Source organism: Dicentrarchus labrax, unplaced genomic scaffold, assembly GCF_905237075.1.
Source record: "Dicentrarchus labrax unplaced genomic scaffold, dlabrax2021, whole genome shotgun sequence".
NCBI classification, from domain to species: domain Eukaryota; kingdom Metazoa; phylum Chordata; class Actinopteri; family Moronidae; genus Dicentrarchus; species Dicentrarchus labrax.
The window spans coordinates 8,937,249-8,960,628 of NW_026136724.1; the positions used below are offsets into that span (position 1 = coordinate 8,937,249).

The following is a 23,380-nucleotide window of genomic DNA, read 5'->3' on the forward strand; positions in this document are numbered from 1 at the left end:
GAGACATGGGAGGGGATTTCCATGATGAAAGCAAATCTTGGAGTCTTAATGGCACTCAGTTGGGCTTTTTCAAGCCGTCTTTTGTTTGACTTTGTTGCCTGACATGTCAGTGAAGAGATTATTCTGTGTGTATGTGTGTGTGTCTCTGTGGGTGCGTGTGTCTCTGTGGGTGTGTTTTCACATGTACGCTGCAAACGCTGGTTACATGTGTGTGTGTGTTTTAGATGTTCTTTTTCCCACCTATTTAAATTAAGTGCAGTGTAGAGTAATCTTAAATTGCCAGATCACTAACAATAAAAGCAACCAGTAATAGAGAGAATGCTTTTTTTTTTTGTGTGCGCATATGTGCACGTGTCCATGTGCTACCGGGGAATTTAGAGTAAGAAGAAGTACATGGAGAGACAATTCTGACAGATTCATAGTACTCCTTTGTGAAATGAAGACACAGTGAATTTGCTTAAAAGGCTATTTGACTCGCCATTACTGGAGATGGGGAGACCTGAGCACCACGGCGATGCATTAGAGAGGCGAAGGTGAGCAGAAGTGGCAGCGAATTTGACAAACAGCAGAAAGAAAATGCATATGAATGCTTATGTGTATGAGGAGTGTGTGTGTGTGTGTGTGTGTGTGTGAGAGAGAGAGAGAGAGAGAGAGAGAGAGAGAGAGAGAGAGAGCTCCATTTTGCAGCCAGCTCATTGTAGTGAATCAGGAGTGATGTTGATTTGCCTCTGTCTGACAGCATTTCAGCCTTTGCAGAGGCATGCAGAGTGTACACCACTATATTAACTAATGTGAGTGTGAGACAAAAACACAGCCTTGGAAGGATCCTGCACATGGTTGAAATAAACAAATAGAAGGAATAATAACATTTGTTCTTTTCACTGATTGCACTTAAACTAATGAGTTCCTCTGCATGTGAATGTTCTGTGAGTGCACGCATTTTAATTCAGATAAATGTGATAAAATGTGACTCTTTTTTTTAAATAATCATGCAGTCCAACCATATCTGTTGTCCAACATCAGCTGCCCTTGACACACTGCTGATTCTGCTACCTGCCCAGGCCATATCTGATCTGTACAGTTTGTAATTATCTTAGCACATCTACTTATCTTAGCACCATCTCTTGAAAAGTGCTGCACTGCATTTATTACACCAGATCTGATCTGTCTTTAGGTCTACTTTCTTTCTTTCTTTCTTTCTTTCTTTCTTTCTTTCTTTCTCTTTCTTGTCTGCTTACTATCTTCATGCCAACTTTCTTCCTCGTGCACTCTCTCTTACACACACACACACACACACACACACACACACACACACACACACACACACACACACACACACACACAAAAGCTCATCTTTCTCCTGCCATCGCAAGCTTGGCATGGCATTAGACAGAATTTATTAGGCCAAGATGCTGGCTGTTGACATGAGTGTGATCTACCATTTGGTGGGAAGATAAGTATCCCATGGAGGGTGTAATAATGTTCTCTCCCTCTCTACTCCTTATCTCCTGCTGATGAAACCACGGCTGATACCTTCCCTTACACGTAGCATCGAACCTGTGTGTGTGTTCATTTCTGTCCATGCCTGTCTGTGCTTACTGGTGTGTTTGTGCTTGGCTGCCTGTGTGTGTGTGTGTGGGTGTGTGGGTGTGTGGGCATGTTTATGGGGTGTTTTTATTTCATATCACCCTTGAATCTTATATGTTTCAACACAAGCCACTGCCCTCACACCAGCACAGCAGTGATATGGTCGAATGGTAACAGATAGTGTCACTATCAGCCAAGATGTTGCTGGGAGATGAGTTTAGTTAGTGGTGCGAATCCAAATGTGAGAGATTAGGGCTGTGTCTTAACTTGTCTTTACGGTTTCTGGGTGCTCACATTATAAATCACACTTAATGGACTAGTCGCCTGTTAGAAATTCTTTTCAATTCATATGGTTATTTCAAATTGGAGAGTCAATACAGTCTGCTGCATTTTCAATCACTTATCTGGCTATAAAGTCCAAAGCAATATAAACAAACATTTCATTGATATATAAAATGGTGGAGAATCAAGTAGTTCGATTGATAGATACTGTAATCTTGCAACCAATAGTAGCTTTACCATCTGTTGAAGCTAATAAATTGTGTTCCACTTCTTTAGTTTTGGGGTATGCTGTACAAAACTGTATCTGAGCTTGATCCAAGAACCACCATATCTGAAAATTAAAGCCCCACTATACAGAAATATTGTTAAATGCACAGTTTTTATTTGTCACTAGAGCAGTTAGCTGTATATAGTCATGTAATTTAGCCATAACTTGGTTACAAGTGAGTGGAAATACTGAACATACAGATGTTTAGCACAGAAGAAGATTATGCTGCAGAAGTAGTTTGATAAGTTTCTTTGGATTTTGATACTTTTATTTCACTGTGAAACTGGGTCACTTTGAATCCTTTGTAACTGCTGCGAATCCAAGCTAACTACAGCTGACATTATTCACAAAGGAGCAAGCTACAAACTTTTCAGAGCTACCTTTCAAGTCTACAGGTGGTGAACGTTTCATACTCAAAATATGGGTTTTTGCTGGAGTATTCCTTTTAAAATCATTAAAATTAAGTGTGATGTTTTACAATAACCAAGTCAAGTTAGGGTTTGATTATTAGCTTTAATTACGGATTACAGGAACTAGCATTAGGCCGATTTGATTTTTTTGTCCACTTGTGAGCAGTGCAACAAGCTATAAACTCTCCTTGATCTCCACCAACTCCTTAGGGAAATACATATATGTGTGTGTATATATATACACACACACATATCCTTAGAGCTGAGGGAAACAGCAGAGATGGATAATAATTATTTGCGGGTTTCTCATAATGAACGGCACCTTTTATGTAGTGTTATAATTGTTATAACTTTACAATGTCAGCATTTTAGATCTCCATGAATCATCTCCCAAACCACATGGAAATCTGTTTACATGAGATGTCTGTGTAATTATAATTTATCATTTATCATAACTTCAAGTCTCAATAGCAGCTTAAATGGGATTTAAAAAAATTACATGATGCTTGTTTTATTATGGGATTGTTTCACCACACATTCTTTCAGTCAAAAATGACACGCATGCAGAGAGGAGAAATTGTACACACACTTAGGAATTTACTCAGCATAAATTCCCTCATTACTATTATTTACCCAATGGCGCTATACATCTATACATCTCTAATTCAGAAGTGAAACAAAACCTGTTAGTGAATTATGTAAGTGACCTTGCTGACAACATTCATTAGATACATTTACAGTAATGGATTAAATAAGAAAAGGAAGTAAAGAAAATATTGAGAACACTGCCAGACCTCACATCTGACAAGTTATTTCCTTTCACCTCAGTGAATGTGCGTTTTCAATATGTCCTCTAATTTTCTCTTCAACTCCCTTGCTTCCGTTTTCGATTTACAAAGCCTGCTTAACATCCTGTCCACAACGCTACACTTGCTGCTGCTGTGGTAGTGGCAGTTGTAGATGCAGATTCAGAACACTTTCTTGTCCTCTAGATTTACATAAAATGGAAATTTGTTTTTGGCAAAGGCATACTTCACACAATACATCAGGACAACCCACACAAAAGACACAGCACAAATGATACATACATATGTGATAAAATAAAATAAAAAAACACCAAACAAAAGAAATACGTTCTTTGAAAAGGAAAAAAGATGAGGCCTAGAGGAGCCATAGCATGTATGTGTGTTTGGGGGAGTTCTAAAAAGACACTAGTCCACAAATAGTCCACAGTAAGGCATGACATAAAGGGTTTCTTGCACTTAAAGTGTGTGGATTGGAGGCAGCTTCTGGTGTGCTAATTTTGATGGGTGGTTTAACCAAAAAACTGGATTGCTTCTTTGATTTCAGATTAGTGCTACAGTTGAAGAAAAACATGCTTACTTAATGATCTATGGTCAAATTGGGAAATTTGAATTTCAGATTTGTAAATTATATCAACACTGACTCAAAAGGTTTATTCTCAGTTACTTTTGCCAGTGCTAGCTCTGTTTTTTACCCTTCTATGTTGATTGGCTTGTACTGTAGGTAGAACCTACGCTATTTATCCTCATTTGTCTTCTTTCTTTCTTATCTTTGGGGTCTACAAAGGCTAACAATGTCTTGAGAGTAGGAGGTTTAGTCTACGCCCCACAGGCAACCAAGATAATATCATCAGCATACATAATGAGGCAGAGATCACTGCTTTTACAATGCACATCATTCTTGTGTATGGAGAAAAGCAGGGTAGATATCCCTGACGAACACCTGCAGGGACAAGCGGTCAAAAAAAGGTGTTAAGGTCAGAGTTAGCTTGAAACAAAGTAATTGTAAGTGTTATCTGACCGTTGTCAAACATTTTTGTAGCTGTTTCCTATTGCAGTACTGGAAGGTGGGGTTAAAAGCCATCAACCATAGAGGGGTGACTCAATAATCGTTCAAATGGGAATAATGGAGCACACTTTTGGAAGATCTTTCTTTGAAAGCATTCACGTTGTTGCAATCAGTTGTAAACACAAAACTGACGGAAGGACTTATGTGTAGAATCAAAAAAGAGAACTTGCCTTCCTTCTCACCTTTGCCCACTTGGCCAGAACCTCTGTGAAGTGGGCATGCTTTTCAGATTGTTAGTTTGGGAAAATAACAAAAATTGTCCGGCGCAGCTCTGCGGTCCTGAGGATAGAAAGGTGTGAAGGTAGGGGGTTTCAGGCACTTGTTGATTTTAAAGCATACCAAAGTCCTTAGGAATGCAAACTTGATGGATGTGTAATCCAAAGGACCAGATGGGGACTGCCTCTCAGTACAGACAAGTAATTAGCATTTCTGGATATCCACAAATGGACAACCAATAATTGGCAGTATCTGGCAGTGCTATGTCTAACTTCATCGCTGACAACACTTAATACTTTTCAAATATTTGAGCTATTTGAAATTGGATTGTTCCCCACATGTGACTTTGTCCCCAAAGTGGAAATGTTCAAGTCACATGTTTTAGATTGTTTCAGTGCAGCTAGCCTTGAGGCGAACTACAGTAGCGTCAAGTAATTCAACCTCAAGCAACATGTCAGCAAAATGCACTCAACAATAATAATGCTTTACAACAGTGTCAATTTCAAGCTCACTCTTTACTGTGCTGACACAGTGTTCATAGTACTTTCATTATTTGGCCATGTAGTGCTTGAGAAGGTATACATATTTCATAGCATGATTGATATATAGATATTGTTTACGGTGAACAGATATTAGCATTGGGTACAGTGCTCACTGATGATCTACACGCATGGTTATGACAGCTACTGAAGGTGCCCTTAGAGCAAATTTATAGATATGGAACAGAGCACAATTCCCTTATGTTTTATAAGAGAGCCAGCATGCCATGAATGCCATGGCATAAGAATATGATGTATGTATGCCATATAATTCATTCTGAGTTTCACTCTTATCCATTAAAGAATGCTATTTTCTATCCATAAATGCATGCGAATGTGAGCATAAATGTATGCATCCGTCTTCCTTTATCTTTCCCATATTCTGTAATGGTCAAGAATGTTATCTAGATATGCTTATCCTTCACTTTGTCTTCATCCTCCCTCCTTATACCTCAGTTCAGTGGACTTTTGGATTTACATATTCAGGTGCTTTGCTTATTTTTTTATTCTTGAATCCTTTTTGTAATGCACTTTTTGATTTGCAAAAATTGTGAGCCAACCTGAGACACAGGGCTGTGATTAGACACCTTATCTTCAGAGGCCTTTTCTTATTACAACAAAAAGCACCTTGTTACACCACGTACATAATGCCCCTTAAATTCACTTCAACATCTTTCTTTTGTCACCCATTGATTTTTATAAACTCTGTTTTTGCAGAGCAAAATAATATTTGCTTGCAAAAATAGTGTTTGTTTACAATGAAATCTCCACAGGGTACCTTTAATGTCTCGGAAGAGGCAAGGAGATTGTTTTTACATTTTGAGTGGCGTCTTCAATCTGGCTGTTATTATGTAGCCCAGTGCTGATGTGTTATTATAGAGGCACTATTTCAAAAGCCATACATTTAATGTAACTGTATAATCCTCTGACATCTTTTTTTAAATGTTCATTGGTGATTCATTCTGCCTGTACTGTATATATTGTGTCTGATTTTCTTTTACTAGCTGTTGTTTGCGCTGTTGCACAAGAGTATACTGAAGTTATTGCTGATATCTTAGTAGGACTTTAAGATAGTGACAGGGAAGATGAATGACAAACCACAAAATGCAAGTTTTTGATAAAATACAGTAAAATGTTTAACCTGAGATTTTAAAAAAGATTTTAAAATTGTTTCCTACCTACTGTACCTTGACCATTTTTGCTGGGTGGCACAACATTTTTTTTCCATTACTATGGATGGCAAGCCAAACTATGACAATGTTATAAAGAGGGTAATGTTTTTATGTAATGTTTGATAACTCATTTTAGGTACAGTACTCAGACTAACCTATCCTGAGCATGGGACACTTTCTAAGCTTACTTTTAACAGTCCCGAAGTATGAATCCATAAAAGCCACATATTTAGCTTGGCCGTGTGCTCCATCAAACACAACTGGTAGCATTCACAAGAGGCAGTAAGAGGTTTTGTCATTGTCCTTGCTCTTATGACTCCTACTGATTGGTTCCAGTGCTTTTTCAGTTGGGCAAAGGGACAGGCAACAAACTCCTTGCTGTTAGGTGAAAAGATGCTCCGGCTCAGATTTATAGGAGGAATCACATGGCAGCGTGCAACCTTCCAACACCAACAGTGGAGGTTGGCATAGGGACAAAAACACAGGGACATTTTTGTGACAAAAATGCACAAGAAAAGGGGCACAGGTTATCCAACATAAGAAGCCTAAAACAATTTGTTGAATTGAAAGATTGCTGCAACCTCACTTTCCTCAAAGTGAAAAAAACACTTGACATTTTCCAATTGTCACTATATTTATCATCGGTATCATTATGGCTTGGTCTATAAGTGAAGCCTACAGTACGAGTGAGTGTAATAAGCTCCAGCCTGCGGCTGTTCTGGGAAATGTAGAAACTCACTAACTGAAGTCTAGAAGTGAAAAACAGCAGAGCAGGTTGAGAACATTCATACTCAAAAAAGTACAAATTACAACATGGTACCACAAAGTCTTGTGGAATGCATTAAATATCACAGAATTTTAAAACTTGTGGTAGAAGCTTATTTTATAGGCCTTACAAAAATACTTCATCCCGTTTGAAATGTTGCAGAATGCAAGAAGGGCTGTAAACCAGCTAAATGTCATTTGTGATGTTTGATTTTATTTACCTGACTGATCACAGCTCTCTCCATCTCTCTCCATCTGTCTGATTCTCTCCATCTTTCCCTCATCTCTCACTGTCATCCCCTGCTCTCATATCTCTCAATTGTGTCTTTACTTCATTGCTCTTCATCTACCTGCATATATCCCATCTCTCTTCCAATCCACCCAACTACGTCTCTCCATCTTTTTCACTCCATTTAAATGTATTTCAAATTTTTTTTTCATATACCCCCTTTTCCATCATTTTCCATCGTGTTAAATCTTTGCCCATATCTGTCTCACTCCATCTGTCATCCCTCAACCCACTCTCTCTATTTTAATCGTTACATCTCTGCATCCACGTCTCTCTATCGTTTCTCCTAATCTGTTTATTCCTCCTATTTTCTTTCTCACCTCTCTAATCGTTCTTTCTTTCCCTCTCTTCCTGCAGCCGGAATTGTTCGGAAAAAGCAGTGGTGTGAGATGGTGCCATGTTTGGAGGACGAAGGCTGTGACCTGTTAGTCAATAAATCTGGCTGGACTTGTACACAGCCCGGAGGCCGAGTCAAAACCACCACGGTAAGTTCAGGCTCTCTTTAAGCCCCCCCAGCCCCCCGGTTACACAATCCACTCACAAACCAGTAGGTGTGTGCAAAACGTGTGTACTTAACTGCACCAGTGGCACTGAGAACAACATGACTGTGAGAGCTGATAAATGAAGCATTTGCATGGAAAATCGATTGTGGTGTAAATCAAAACTAAGATCACATTTTATGTAATTTCTGTAAATGAAACAATGATGATTAAACTGTTTTGCTCGCCAAACATTACAGTTTAGAGGTCAATTTAACAAGCTGAATCATTGCAGAGGATGACAGAAACACTTTTGAGTATTAGCTCTCGTAAAAAGCTCTGATCTAAAGCATATATTCAGTATAAAAGCCGATTTGAAAGGTTTCTGGCTACTGATTTTGTGGCTCTACTTATTCGGTTCAAAGCTTTTCATACTCAAACTTCCTGCTGGGACAGCTGTTACATAAACATGCAAAAATAAAATAAATCCTGTACACATTAGTTGAATATTGTTTAAACCACCTAAAGTGAGATTTAATGTATTTACCTTGTGAAAGATAAAAAATAACGTCTGCCTCTGCCTAAATAGTTACAATTCTAAGCACTAAAACGCACCCTTGCTTAGTGCAATACACTTAGGGGTTTTGCTGGTACTGCCCTATTTGGTCTGGTATGACAGGTACAGTAGCTTATGGTAGCTAATGTTAGCTAATGCTTGCAAAATGTAGATATGGCTGTGCTGAAATGACTGAGTCAAACTGCTGACTCTTTTCTACTTGCGGTGAATGTTACACAAAATTGAGCGTGTCAGCATTAAACATTTCACTGGAAAAAGTAGTAAACACACCGTAGCTCACTAAGAGACATGTTTAATCCCGCTTTTGGACATCCCATTCCAGTCACATGCAACCTGGTCTCCTCTTGATAATGATGACTCAGTTAGAAATCAACTTACGCAGAGCAGACACAGAGCAATAACTGTTTCGGCCTCCACCAAATCCTAGGTGAAAATACAACACTTTACCTGTTTTACCAATTTTGGGCATTAAAACTAAAAAACAATGAAAAAATAAAATTCTCCCTTTAACTAAGGGGGAACTACCGAGTCTGAAGATGCTTTGTGACTAAGAACCCTTTCACATAACCCATTATTAATACAAAAACTATTGGCTGTAGTGCAGCTTTAAACAACCTACTCGGGAGAATCTCGGGCAATACAAGGAAATAGAATGTACTATACTTGCTACTTGTGCTGTTTTGCAAAGATGATGTAGTCTTACTTCAATAAACTACACTATTTTGAAATATGTGAAATGTATTGCACCTTTTTCCACCTACTGTCTCCCAACTGTTGCCATATTACTGTACTTCAGGCCAGCTTGCACACTGCCAGCAACAAGTACAGCAGAAACCCATTTAAGCATTCACTGCACAATCCCCTGAAAATGTTCCTCTCCCCCCCCTCGTCTTCGGCTCATCTCCGCAAACTGTACGCGGTTTGTTTACTTCCTCGTTGCCAGCAATTAGCCTGAATTAGGGACGCTCTTAATGTTAATGATGGCAGCAGATGGGGAGCCACCGCTTGTATTCGCTAAGATGCCACCCATTCATTCACCCGCCCGTCCTTCATACCCTATCTCCAGCTCTCCAAGCCTCCTCATCTCCACTTCATCCCCAACAAACACACGCTAACACACGCAGACACCTTCCTACCGCCTTACACCCTCCCACTGCTTTCGCCCCAACACCCGCTTTACAAGATATGTAAACACTGTATGTATGTAAATGCTTGTATTCACAGCCTGTACTGTACTACAATTATAGAAGTCTCCGTTGAGAAACATGTTACACAACACAGCTGCCCTATCTGTGAATGTCAATGGGTGAACACTGAGGACCGGTGGGGCATCATTAATGCATCTGTCATGATTTAGTCATCAGCTGACTAACTTGTTTATGCATTCCTGCTGAAAGACAAGACACACACACACATAGCACATACACACACTGAATGCTGAACCCAGATGATATGGTTTGTTATCAGTCAGCTGCTGCCCCTGTCTCACAGCGGCCTGACACCAAACTGAATATACCTGTTTGTTGAGACTGAGGTGACAGCCATTACATGTTCCACCTACATTGTAATTTGTTATCTGGGCTGGCAGATAGCCCACACACACACAATCATAGGCAACATATAGCTGGATCCATTTATTATATTTGACACATATAGGAGTTAGTGTGTTTGTGTGTGTGTGTGTGTGTGTGTGTGTGTGTGTTGAGGGGGTTGAGCATGCAAACGTGTTGGTCACAGTGTGTGTGAAGGCTAATAGATCTGATGCATGTGCATTCTTATGTGTATGTTAACACGCTGATGTCTGTTGGTGTGTGTTTTCAACCGTTTGCATATTCATAGCTATGCGTATGTGTCCCTGCTTTCCCGGGAACAGTGGCCCTGTACACTTTGGCCTACTTGTACATTTCATATCCTGCTTAGGATGTCAGTCAATGTACCTCTCATCGGCTTATGCTGACACTATGTGGGACGTGACAGGTATTCCTCGCTTGCTTCATTGGCTACTTTAAGCTTGGTGACAGCTAGTCAAATGGCCGGACAGCTATGTGCACTCATCTGTGCCAGTCCGTGTGTGTGTGTGTGTGTGTGTGTGTTTAAGCAGCCTTTCACTGTCAAGGACTCTAATACACAATGCTTGCGACTTGGGTCATTGTTTAAAATTCTTCTAAAAATATTCATTCATGTGATGGATGAACTGGCCCGACGTGACCGCTACCTCTAATCTCAGGCAAGCTGAGGAAAGTCGGGAAGGTTTTAGGACAATGCTTCACAACCATGCGTGTAACCTAAAATTACCTAAAATGCATTAAAGGTTAAGGCCAATTCTCCAGAGCAAAAATTACATAAACCTCTTGTTATCTGCAGACCTAAGGGAGAATCACGGACAAAAAACAAAACAAACAATTTGCTCCTCATCCTCCCTCTGGTTAACTTTGAACAAATGGCCCCTTCCCTAAGGCTTTTCAAGGTTAAACCCAAACTGCAGCCATCCCAATACTGCCTAAGGATGACTGTTGGCTGTGCACAGTCCAGTGAGCATGTCCGACCTGTCTGTCAGGTGTTTGTGCGAAAACATCAATGCAGACAAACAGACATGTCCCTCAGGGCATTTGACTAAGCCAAGTCAATCTGACTCAGCCCCATATCCCCATAAAGGGTTATTTTGGACAAATGTCAGTAGGCGGTTTCCGTGTATTGGTCAAATGTTTGAGAGTTTTCTCTGTCAAACAGAAGAAGATTGTTGTTCAGGATGACACCGCTGACCTCTTCTCTACCTGTAGTCGGGGAACGCGGCTCGGTATGATTTGCAGATTGGATGTATGCTGTGCGTTTTCCCTCAACCTACAGAATGTCACTCATCTCAGCGGCCACCATTTGATGTGCTTCTGTGTAAAAATAACTTCCTCGCATACTTGTTTTCCTGCTGCTTGACTCCTTCTCAGACCTTTTTTTCTCTTTGTTGCTTTTACTCGCTATCCTTTTTTCACATATTCTCCCTCCCTTCCTTCCCTTCTCTCTGTCCCCCCTCTCCAATGCATTTATCTTAGTCTGACCCTGCTTTGAAGAGTACATGTTGTTCCTGTCAATAAAAACGCAATATGGATTTTTCTACGGCTGGCTCCAGAAGAAACATATGAAGATTGATATGTACTTTGCTTATTGTTGACAGCGACGTTTTGAGCGAGGTTACTTTTATTAGCAGCACCCAACAACCGCAGCTGAAAAGGACACATATCAAATAGAGGTGCACTTGTGAAGCTATAGCACATAATTTATTTCAGTATCAAGAGTCTCCCTGATACAGTGACAAGTTTCTCCTCTAAAGGATTGACCTAACAGAAAATGGAATTCCTCAGATGAACCATATCAAGCTCTGAGACTGTAAATGGGCTCCTTGGGTTCACTTAAGTGTATTAATGAAATAATAAAATGCACTTGGACACTCAACTGCGTGTCCATCAGTAACCACTTTATTTTCTAGTACATAAGAGAGTACATAAAACCAGATATCTGCCAAAATGCGTTCCTTATGGCAACCCATAAAAATGAGAAATACTCACTTACAGAAAGATATGTCAAAACGTAACTGATGCAGCCATGTGGTCAAGTGGCAATTGACCCTGAATAGCAAATGTCCAGTCATAGCTTAGCAACTGTGGCCCAGCAGGCCCTGTCACTCTGTACTGTGCTTGTGTTTCAAGAGTTGGATGGTGGTACTTTTTTTTTTTTTTTTTTTAAACTTTCCAAAACCAAAAACATAAGACTTAACATGTGTGGAGTGGATTCAACTTAAGTTTTCTGTTATTAGGCAGTGAACGTTAGCATCTCTGGCTAACCAGCTTACTGTTACAGTAGTAACCTACTAGCGTTATTTCTAAATGCAAGGATGATTGCATTAGCATCATTCAGTACATTATTCAGGTTACAGTGGGAAACTGCTTTCAGTTAGAAATGTTTTTTTTAATTTTGATTTCTATTACTGTCCTGTAAAAAAAAAAACTACACAGCTTTAAAATGGAAAACATGGACAAGGTTTCTACATGGATCATCAGCTGGTGACGATGTCGGCTGCCTGAGACATTTAGCATTATAGCACATCATTTAACGTTAGCATTAGCTTTCACTAGAACACAGCTACACCTTATTAAATCTACTTGCTACAGTCCTTGCGGCTGTTGGCTAGAAATCAAGAGCATGCTTTTGTTTCTGTGTAAAATCTTAATACCCATTCAAAGATTACTCCAAATTCCCAGTGGCAAATCTGCCATGGATATCATCGTAAAACTGCGGATGTGAGAACGGACAGTGTGTGACAGGTGTAGCAAATGTAACTGAGGTAGAGGAGGATGGAGAACATCCTCTTTACAGCAACATGGACGCAATGTAGAATTTATTATAAATTGAATGATTAAAACACTTCAGCTTTAGTTAGGAACCCAAGCTGCATAATTTGCAGTTAGTGTGAATTCTTTAGTGCAAACCAGAGGACATATAAACTGAGGCAATGTGCTGTTTTCTAACCTACAGTACAATAACCATATTTACATGTTAGTGTCGGGGTAATAGTCACATCATCCTCACCAAACATTACGCCATGGTCCATGGAAAGCTAATTAGCAAAGAATCACCAGATAAAGAAGCACTTATACGCAGCAAGCAGGGGTTCATTTCCTGCTCCCAATATACTTTCCTCCCCTCCATGATGCTAAATGATTTGAATATACTTTTTATCACACAGTTACCACAGTCAAAGCGCTCTCTTTTGGCAAAGCGATATGTAGTCTCAGCAGTCATCTCCTATACCTCCTTCTCTCAGTGAAAGGCTTACTGCTGTCTCTCTCCAGAGAGGAGGATGCTCTGCGTTGTGCCCTCCACCATTTTAGACTGGCAGATGAAACGGCGCAAGGAGCTTTCTCTCTCTGCGTGTGCCGACGCGGGGAGCTCGGCGAGAAAGAGGGAGAGTGAGTGCACCATTAGAGGAGAAAAGCGAAATCACCTCAGGTTATCTGACGGCTTTTGTGACAGCCTGATAAGACGAAATTCAAAACAGAGGCAGAAAAGCGGTGTGGGAGAAGAAAAGAGCAGTGTGAGTGAAAGACACAGGAAGAGATTTGAGCCAGTTAGACGTATAGCATCGTAAAACATTAAGTCATTTTCAGTTGCCGCGCATCAAGCAGCGGCTCTTGTTGTTAGGCCTTTAAGTGCCCGCTAAGTTCGTATAAAAGGACATTCTTTTCAAAAGTCGTTTTTTTTTCTCTCACATTTCAACTTAGAATTGCAGAAAATTCCAACTGCAGCAGTAAACTTTCAAGAAAATACTTTTTTGATGGCTGCCATGCTGTTTACACAGCACCCAGCGGAGTACACATGGTTTAGCCATTGTTTTCAAATGAGTTATGCACGGCAACTCATTGAAGAAGAGCATTTGTTATCTTGCAATCTTGCAATCCACTTGTTTTGTTGAGTACTGTACTTTTCACCACACTATCATTTTCAGACATTGCAGGAAACAGTGACGCAGAATGTACAAAACACTCCCGAAACAGGTAACATTACTAGAAATCCCTAAATGTCTTACTAGGTGTTAATCATACGTTCCATTAGGTCGGTTCTGATTGGGCTATTTAGGCTGTGAACAGAGTGCTACCAGCCGAAATGGCACATACCGAGAGAAGGACTGTGATTACTGTAATCAAGACTTTTTCAATGAGGAGAGAAAAGAAGAGGAGAAGAGATTAGTAGACAGAGGAAGGAGGAAAGAAAAAGACGAGGAGTTAGGAAGGGGATTTGGGTGGAAGGAAGCAGGTTGAAGTTGAGAGTAGAGGAGGAACAATCCATTCTGGTACCTCTGCAACTGGAGGAAACATGTTTGAACATGAGTGTTATACTTGATAATATGAGCTCATGTGTATCCACATACATATTTTATACACTCTGGAGGTATATGCATGGGGATAAAGGCTGTGTAATCCTCACACAAACAGCCTTTTTCTACAAAGGTTGCAGTTTACACATGACAATCCCCAGGCCAGCCTGTGCCTCCTTGTAAGCTTCCAAAGTATTTACGCATTTATACATCTGCCAGTGACAGCATGTGTTCGGCAGAGTATGAAAAAGCTCTTTCGATTGGGGGTTTGTAAGCCACTGCTGAGGGCCTCCCTCCTATACCCCCACAGCCACCCCCCTCCCATCACATCCTTTCTGTTTCTTCCTCTCTCTGTGGAGACGCTGGGCCTGATGGGATCATGCACAGCCCCACCATCACCACATCCCCCCCTGTGGTTCTGGGTCGGTACCGGCCTTGGTAATTGATCCCTCTGGGACCTCCAGGCACATGCAACAGTGGGTTGAACAGAATCACCACTAAGAAGACAGCTGCTTGGCCACCCCAGACAGGCCGAGAGAAAGGGAGGAAGAGAAAGAGGCCCTGTTGCTGCTAACCATTAGCTCTGTCTGCCAGCTTCCTCCTAGAGGGAGCCAAGTCAGCACATTGTCTCAGCTTGGAAAATACCAAGCCCTCCATTTTGGGAAGCTGGGAAAGTCTGTCTCTTTGGGTTCTTATCGACAGCCTAAGAGCTTGCGGGATTGATCTGCTAAGTGAGCAGTGTTGCTTAAACCCAAAGCCTCTGCTAGCCAACGAAGGCACCCCTACCTGTGTTTCATCCCTCAAGTGTCAACATCTCCCAGATACAGACCTTCAGCCATTTCCATGTGGCCAAAAGAGCCAACTGATTTCATAAAGCAGGGAGTGATTACTGGCTTGTGCTCGCACTGCCAGCAGCTCCCAGTTGGAAGAGCTACAGGTTTATTCCAACAAGCAGGCAGCACCAAATGCACACATGCCAGGACAACGAGCACACACACATACACACATGTAAATACGTTGTTGCTGCTGAAAACCACGTATCTCCAAAATGTCAACTTTTCAGGAGCTGTAAGTAACAGCACAATATCTTATATTTTCAGATAATCTAATGGTTTTTAAATTGTGTATATATTGTAGGAAGTGGAAGAATTTTGTCAACCCAGTTTTGGATGTATCTCCAAAACTGGGTTTGACAAAATTGTCCTACTTGTTGCTGGAGGGATGCCATTTAATGACATAACGAGGGTCTACAGCCATGCCATGTATGTATTGTGAGGCTGCCCCCGTGCACATGCTCACATTGACAATGCTGATGTTTAGCAGGTATAATGCATACAATGTTGACCATCTTAGTTTAGTGTGTTAGCATGCTAACATTTGCTAATTAGCACTGAACACACAGTACAGCTGAGGCTAATGGCGATGTCATTTTCCAGGTATTCGGTCATAGTAGTTGAGTCGGTAAATTGCAAATGAGTTTAAAATAAAGAATGATTTAATGATTTTCTGGCCATTCTATTTTATTGTATCGCTTATCAAGTAAATGGTTATTTAAAGAAGTCAATGGAAAAACATCTTTTTTTTTTTTTTTTTTTTCATTTTTCTTCTATCAGGGCGCTGAATCAGACCTTGTTTTACTCACAGTCTACTATATTTAACAGAACACTTTCCTTGTGACAAACACAAGCACGGAACAGCTCATCAGGTTTGTACAAAGCCAAGTAGGCACGTTTTCAAGACACCTTAGTGAGACAAATTGATAATGGTGGTGGTGGTGATGGTAGTGTGACTGTGTTTAAATCCGAAAATAAATAAAACCTTAAAAATAAAAGACTGCATCCTCATTAATGAGCTTGATAACCATACCTCCTCCCCGTCTCCCCTCCCTCTTTCCCCCCAGGCTCTATGACGCGACAAGAGTCCCCCTCGACACTCTTGCACTATGGAGAGCATTGATGACCCCTTGACAGACAGCCAAAAACCATCTACCAACACAACCAACACCACCCTACCACCACCAACATCACAACAACTCCACCCAAACCCTGGTCCCGCAAAGGCAGGAAGCAACACAAGCAGCTACAGAGCACCAAGGGCCTCATGGAGGCAGCAAGGTACAGCAGAAAGCCCCTTCCCTCAAGAAATCTTCGAATTTGTTACAGTGAGGCTTGTTTTGTTATTTTTATTATTTTATAATACAAAAATAATGAAAGTGACCACGTTCCGATTGTTATATTATTCACCATGAACTGCACTTTACTGCACGTATACAATTGATCCAAAATCAATTTTCCTTATGTGTAACAGTTGATGAACTGGGTAAGTGGTGGGGAGTTATATCCTTCCAGTAATTTCAGTATCTGATGAAAATGATTACAAGCAGTATTATAGTTTTATTACTGTAGATCGCATAGACATCTTCCTTGTGTAGTGCAACATGCAAACAGCAGGAAACATGCAAGCACACACTGTAAATCCAGATACAACCGTCTGTTTGTTTGATATCTTTATTTGGCTTAGTCATTTTTCCATAAGCTCACCAGTTCCCCAGTGTGCGTTTAACCAGAGAAAATCCATGTGTGCAGCAATACCAGTAAAACCCATCGGTTTATTTCCAGCTTGTTTTTGCTGTTTTATTGGCATGCCTTGTATATTGTCTTTAAAATATTGTGTCAGATGGTGTCTGTGTGCTCAAATAAAACAAGGCGCCAGGCAGACTCTGATATTAATGCATGTGATTGGGAAATAGAGAGTAGCCATGTTGTAAATTTAACTTACAGTGCAGTAAAAAGGGATGAGGCCAAAATCATAAAATGCACAGTCTCATAGAGTTTCTGAAAACCAGGCTCTTCTGTCGGTCAATACTGTCAGCATTTATGGCCCGTGTTATGATTTGCTTTTGGGGAAGAAAATAAATAAATGTGATCCAGCTGTTTTTTTTTCAGTCCAGACAGCAAGTCTTCAGTAGATTTAAAAATATAAATAGACACAGGGTGGAACGCATGCCATGAAGTCACATCCTCTCACAGTGCATCATATAGAAGATTATTGTCTACTTTCTAACACAGAAGGCTATCTAAGATTGGATTTAAACATTTGATCCCATAACATCATGTATAAAGGAAGACACTACCCGCCTGAAATCATCTGATCTCACCCAGCATGCAATTTAGATATAATCTATACATTTCGGTGTATTGAGCGATATGTTGTCTGTATCTAAAACAAATCAATGACACTTTTTTATCCCTTTCTGAAGCCACCCTTGTAGGATGTTAAATGTGTTCTAATGTTCCCTCTTGAGCATTAAAGTTCTGATCATATTGTAGAATGCAGATAGTGAGCTGTGTTTGCTTTGAAGTTCTGAGGAAATGCAGTATGAAAGGGTTGATAATGACATAACACCCCAGATAGCTTTGAACTCTCTTAATGTGGAATGGGGGCTAGTGTCTGGAGGCCCGTGCATACATGTTCATGTGTTTTGATCTCAGCATCTGCTTCAGGCATTATCCAACTTCACAGCATGTAATGAGCAATTTCCTTTCCCTTATTAACCTGTGGATCATTCCTCACCTACAAGTTCACTTATGAATATTCATCTGGCAGGCTATTGTGCGGCTTGCGTGCTCTGATCCAAAAGGGAGCGTACTCAACTGCACAAGGCTTAACATTAAACAGCGAGGGCAGGAACGAGTATTAGAAACAAGTATAGCGAGCTGATGCAAAAAAGCAGGAGCACTTTAGAATGACGGAGAAGCAGACAAGGCTTTATTCCACTAGGTGATGTTTTAGCACCATCTTGCAAAGCTTCCAGCGAATGTACAAAACCATTCAATCATACGTCAATTTATCAACTACATACTCCTGAGATTCTTTGTTATTCACATCTACCAGGGTCTCAATAAAGAGTTTGGAGAGGCAAGGTCGATCAGTTTTTTTTCATGCGTGCCCATTCACACGTTCACCGTGGGTCACAGCGTTGTGACATTTTGAAGGGAGTCAGCGAGAGTTCACCCAGAGATAAAATGTCAAGCCGGGGCCATGTGTTCGGGCACATTTGCTTTAAATCCTCCAACTCCCAGCTGGAAAGCAACTCCATATGTATTGTGTATAATTTTCTTTAGCTCTAGCAGATGTGGCTCCCTTTGCTTTCACTTGAATGCACATACGAAATGCATACGAAAGCCAGCACAAATGTATATTCTCATTCCTACATCAAAGCACTTCATCTTTGCCCAGAGACAGGAAACTCTATGCAACGTCCCTAAAATCCAATGTTTTTCTCGTCCTCTATTGAGCGCTGCTGGGTACATATCAATACGTATTGAGTGGGTCACCTGCTCGCTCCATAACAAGAGAAATCTGCACAAATTAGACATTAACACAGATGGATACTGTCCATGACTTTCCCTTCTGTTACTATGACACCTGCAGCAGTTATCAGTCTCACTCGGATTCATCTAATTCTCTTTCTTTTTTTGTTTGAACAGCCAGACCCCACTTTACTCAAAGTTTGTCCATGTGTTCAAGAGCCAGACGGGCTCTGCAGCACATTTCTCTCAACTCTGCATTCCTCTGGCACAAAAATGTAAAATATTCTCTCACTGTTATAAGATATAAAATAGAGTAATATGGTCGTTTCCTGATAAACCCGAGGTAATAATCACCTAGGGTCTGTGAATTTTATTCATAGGGCAAATTCATCTCATATTCATCTGACATTCGTTCCTTTTTTTAATAGAAGGCTTGCATTTCCCTGAGATGAGATTTGTGTGTGAGATTTATGGGGAATCATTTGCCACAGTGTGGGTGTGAGAAAAAAGGGAGAGAGAATATAAGAAAATTACCATGGTAGACACAGACCATGTGATAGCTTACATAAACAAGGCCGTCTTTATGCCTGCTATCTATTTAAATTCATTTGAGTTTCATTTCTCTTGAGATTCCTGTTTTCGGTGCAGTGATTCTGTCCTCTTTACATTTCATCTGTGGCTCCTTGCGCACTCAGTGGCGATGCAATCTCAGTATGCCCACTAGGAGGCACCGACAACAGGGGCTGCGCTTACACAGCGATTAAACACCTGTTTGGGCAGCGGTAACAGTCGAGCAGTTAGCACAGTCATGCCCCTGCTTTAAGCTGTTACACCTCTGGGTCATTTCATGCCCAGCTCCAACAAAACCATGACATTACCTCCATTAAGCCCCCGAGCTCATTGAGATGTTTATTATTCCCAGAGCATCAGACATTGTCATCTGTGATACATGCAAGTACTCTATCCAACACCTGCCCCTTTCATGGCAATTTGCACCCTGTGAAATCATCAAGAGTTCATTATTATGAATTAAGCTTCAGTGGCAAATGCAGCAGTCTTGTAAGGCATCAGCGCCTCTATCAAGTTGGCTGTGTGACTGGCGGGGGCCAGATGGTGAGGAGGCTTCCAGATTTGTCTTTCTGTGGTGGATTAATTGTTTCTCAGTCTCTGCACTGTGAGACTGGCTTTGTTATTGGGTTACACCAGCGGAAGAAATTTTAAATATTTGACTGGCAAAACACTCAATTTGACTAAGCTGTTGACTTTTTGTTTTTTCCTCTTGCGATGCGATCAGAGTGCTGTAATTAACACCTCCATTTGCTAAAGAGCAATGGGTATACACAATGCTTATAGCAACACAAAATGTATGTAATGATTTCCTGAAATGTAGCATTTCTCTCTTTTAGAAGCATGGCTTATAATTTTGGGAAGGATTCTTATTTAGTGTCTTTCCAAGAACTAGATGAGAAGATTGAAACTATTATTATATTTGGTCTAAATATGAAGCTACCGCCAGCAACCAGTTAGCTTAGCATAAAGACTGAAAACAGGAGGGAACTGTTAGAGGCTGCATTTTGGGGTTTTGTACGGATTAAACAAAGAAGATATACAGTCGGACAATTTGTATAGCTTTAGACAGAGCCTCTAACTCTTGGCAAGAGAGCAAAGTTCAGTTTTAGGACGGCTTCTTTGCCGTCTGGCTGTGAGTTAGATGACGGTTAGCTTTGCGTAAAGACTGGAAACAAGAGGAAACAGCTGTTTCATCCTGTTTCCTGTCTTTATGCTAAGCTATGCTAACTGACCCCTGACTCTAGATTCGTATTTAACAGACAGACATGAGAGTGGCATCGATCTTCAAGCAAGGTTGAAAGATCACTTTATACTCAAAAGAGGAAGAACGAATACTCATAAGAGCGAACAGGTGCATTTATACTGCAAAGACAAACTTTAATTCCAAAGACTTAGGTAAATGTCAAAATTCTGAATCGTTAAACAAAAGATGTGCTGTGCTGCTGCATGTTAGATGACAGGGCATGTTCATATTTTCATTTCACTTCATTCATACGGTGTATTTCAAAACACAGTGTGCTCAGTATAAAGGTAGTGCAAAGAAAATACCAAACGTTGAACTATTGAAATGCTTTTTTGCATAAATACACCTTCAGAAGTGATTTACGTTCTTTCAAGAGCAGAGAACTCAGTGACAATGACTGTGCGCTAGAACAATCATCTCATGTTTGCTCTGTTCTTGTTGATTCACAGGTCTCATAACACAGCCAGAGATGGGACAACCAGGGAGTGACTGTTTGAGGGATCAAACTCTCCCATGGACATTGAACAAACCACTCGCTGTAAAACACTGTCTGTTTCCTGTGACCGGCTCCTCTGGGTTTGTGACTGCTCCCTCCTGCTATCTGTCGTTGGGTCAAAATGTTGCGTTCACCTCCTCTCCACTCTATCTGCCTGCTCTGTGAAGTTAGCAGTGCCCGCTCATGCCACGGAGGATCGGACACCTTAAAAATCCCATGAATGGTTTTTGCCTCATCAGGAAGTCTCCTGTTTTAAACTGCTAACTGCTTTGAATAAGGGATTTCCCACATCACACCCTAGCCTCTAGAGCAGGAGCTCCGGAGCAAGGAAGGGATCATTACAGACCAGACCCTGTTGCTTCTCGGACCACCTCACGAGGCCGTTAAAAACCGAACTGAGCGCGCTCTGCTGTGAATAGGCCTTCTGCTGGAGTAAAACCTCCCATATTTTTATAGACCAAAGAGCAAAACAACAAATAAGATCATTATGACGGAGCGGACCATCTGGCAAAGACACACAGAGACGTTGTGAGCTTGATGTTTTGTGTCGGCATCGACTAACGACTGCCCCACCCCCCACAGAGACAAGGTGCACAAGTGGGCCGATGCAAACCGAACCTCGCGTCTGGTGGCATATTTACCGTACACAATCAAAGGAGTACTTTTAAAACCTTTCCAGACATTTTTTTCTCAGACTAAGCCCACCACTGTATTTTGGAACTGGAGATATAGGTACTACATACGTATAACTGTGTATCAAAAAAAAAAAAAAAATCTGATTTGCATTTTTCAGTAGCTACGGTTGGGACAGCTTGCAGGATTGACGTGTTGGTGACGGATAAGAAGTGCAAATCATATCAAAGAGATGATAAATATCTACAGAGAGTATAAATGCTGTTGAGTCTGAAAAGAAGGAGTAAAGAAATGTCATTAAATGTATTTTGAAAGGCCCTAAAAAGTTATATATTTAACAGTTTTATATGTTGTACCTTTGTAGAGAAGCTTATTGGACTTAAAATGTGGTCACAATGGCAGTTTAGTAGGATGTGAACAAATGCTGTTGTTCTCATTACTGCTGGCTCGTAGTCCCAGGTTTTCTGTTCACACCTCAGTAGCCGCTTTCTTTTCATGGTCATCTACAAGTCACTGTCTATCAGAACCATAAATGGAAAAAAAAGGAAAGTGACAATTTATTGAGGACTGATCTGCAGCCAACTGAACATTGTAAATCTATGGTAGTCAGTGGAAGCCATTGAAATCTGCTAATTTGCTATGATATTGTATTGTACACGGTGTGGAATACTGACTCATTTCCTCTCTATGGGTTTTGATCTCTTAATTTATTTTTGTGCTTGTGTTTGTTCGCACAAATCTGGCCTCTCTCCGATGGCGGTGAATACAACGAGGAGAGGGAGAGAAAGAGAAAGCCGAGGAAGCATTGCAAAAGTATTAGAGTCATTTACATACATTTTTTTATCATGAAATATTTTAAGAATAAATTAAATACAAGAAAAGAAACGTCCCCTGCAAATTTAGATGGTCTTGGTGTTCAAGGTCATCAAAGTAGAAATTCAAATGATCTCATTCTCATCTTACTTTTAATGACTGTTATGTGTTCTGTCACCAAGAAAGTGACTAAACATAAAAGTTTCCTTTTCTTCAGGTGGGTTGATAACAAGATCATTTCTGTCTTCAGAAGCTCAGTGGGGTATACATGTGGGGAAAGGCATCAAGGCCCCTCAGTCAGCTAGTACTGAGCAGTGCAATAAAAGCTCCTTATTTCTTAGCTGCACCAGTGACTAACTGGTGGTTTTACTGGTGTCAGGAAGGGCATAACTTTGAAACCAGAGGTTATTGGAAAAGAATAATACAATCATCCATTCTTTAACCCTTTAATACTCCCACTGCCCAGTAAATGCATTCCTTATTTCTTACTAAGGGCAAAATCTTTTGCCTTTTTAAGGTCTCCATATACCTGTTGAAATGTCCATTTGCAGCAAACATGTACTTTCAACAACCTGCATACATTTGTCTCCATTAAAGTGAAATAAAATACACATCTTCATATGAACAAGAGCATAACAAAAAGTCACATAATATGCAGTGTGAACTGTATACAACTAGCTCTTTTTGGGGTTTTCTACAAAACATTACTGACTTGAATTCAAACACGAAGAAACACAAGAATCCTTCCTGTTCACTTCCATGGTAATATACAGCTTTGCAAAAATAACTAAATACTTATATATAATAAATACTTTTTCTAGGGGTATTTATATACATAATTATCTTCTATAAACAAAACTACACCAGAAACTTACAATTACATTTTATAACACCATCATGTCACATGATCACAGAGTGATGGAAGTCTGTCACCTAAAAAGGTCTCGTTCTGGTTAAAGAGAGTGGTAGAGATGTCTCAGTTAGGTTGAG

At 40.5% G+C, this 23,380-nt stretch overlaps 1 protein-coding gene across 3 annotated transcripts in view; it reads left to right on the forward strand.

Moving 5' to 3' along the window:
• The window catches only part of LOC127358654 (chemokine-like protein TAFA-5), a 136,723-nt gene extending 114,460 nt beyond the window's left edge, over positions 1-22,263 (forward strand). For 2 of the 3 annotated variants that reach the window (XM_051391912.1, XM_051391914.1), the window contains exons 3-5: positions 7,758-7,885; positions 16,223-16,436; positions 20,898-22,263. In XM_051391912.1, the coding sequence (XP_051247872.1) occupies positions 7,758-7,885; positions 16,223-16,231 (137 nt within the window). In that variant the 3' untranslated portion in view covers positions 16,232-16,436; positions 20,898-22,263. The remainder of the gene's footprint in view (positions 1-7,757; positions 7,886-16,222; positions 16,437-20,897) is intronic. The other variant, XM_051391913.1, reaches the window with a different exon arrangement.
• The last annotated feature ends 1,117 nt before the right edge of the window (positions 22,264-23,380 follow it).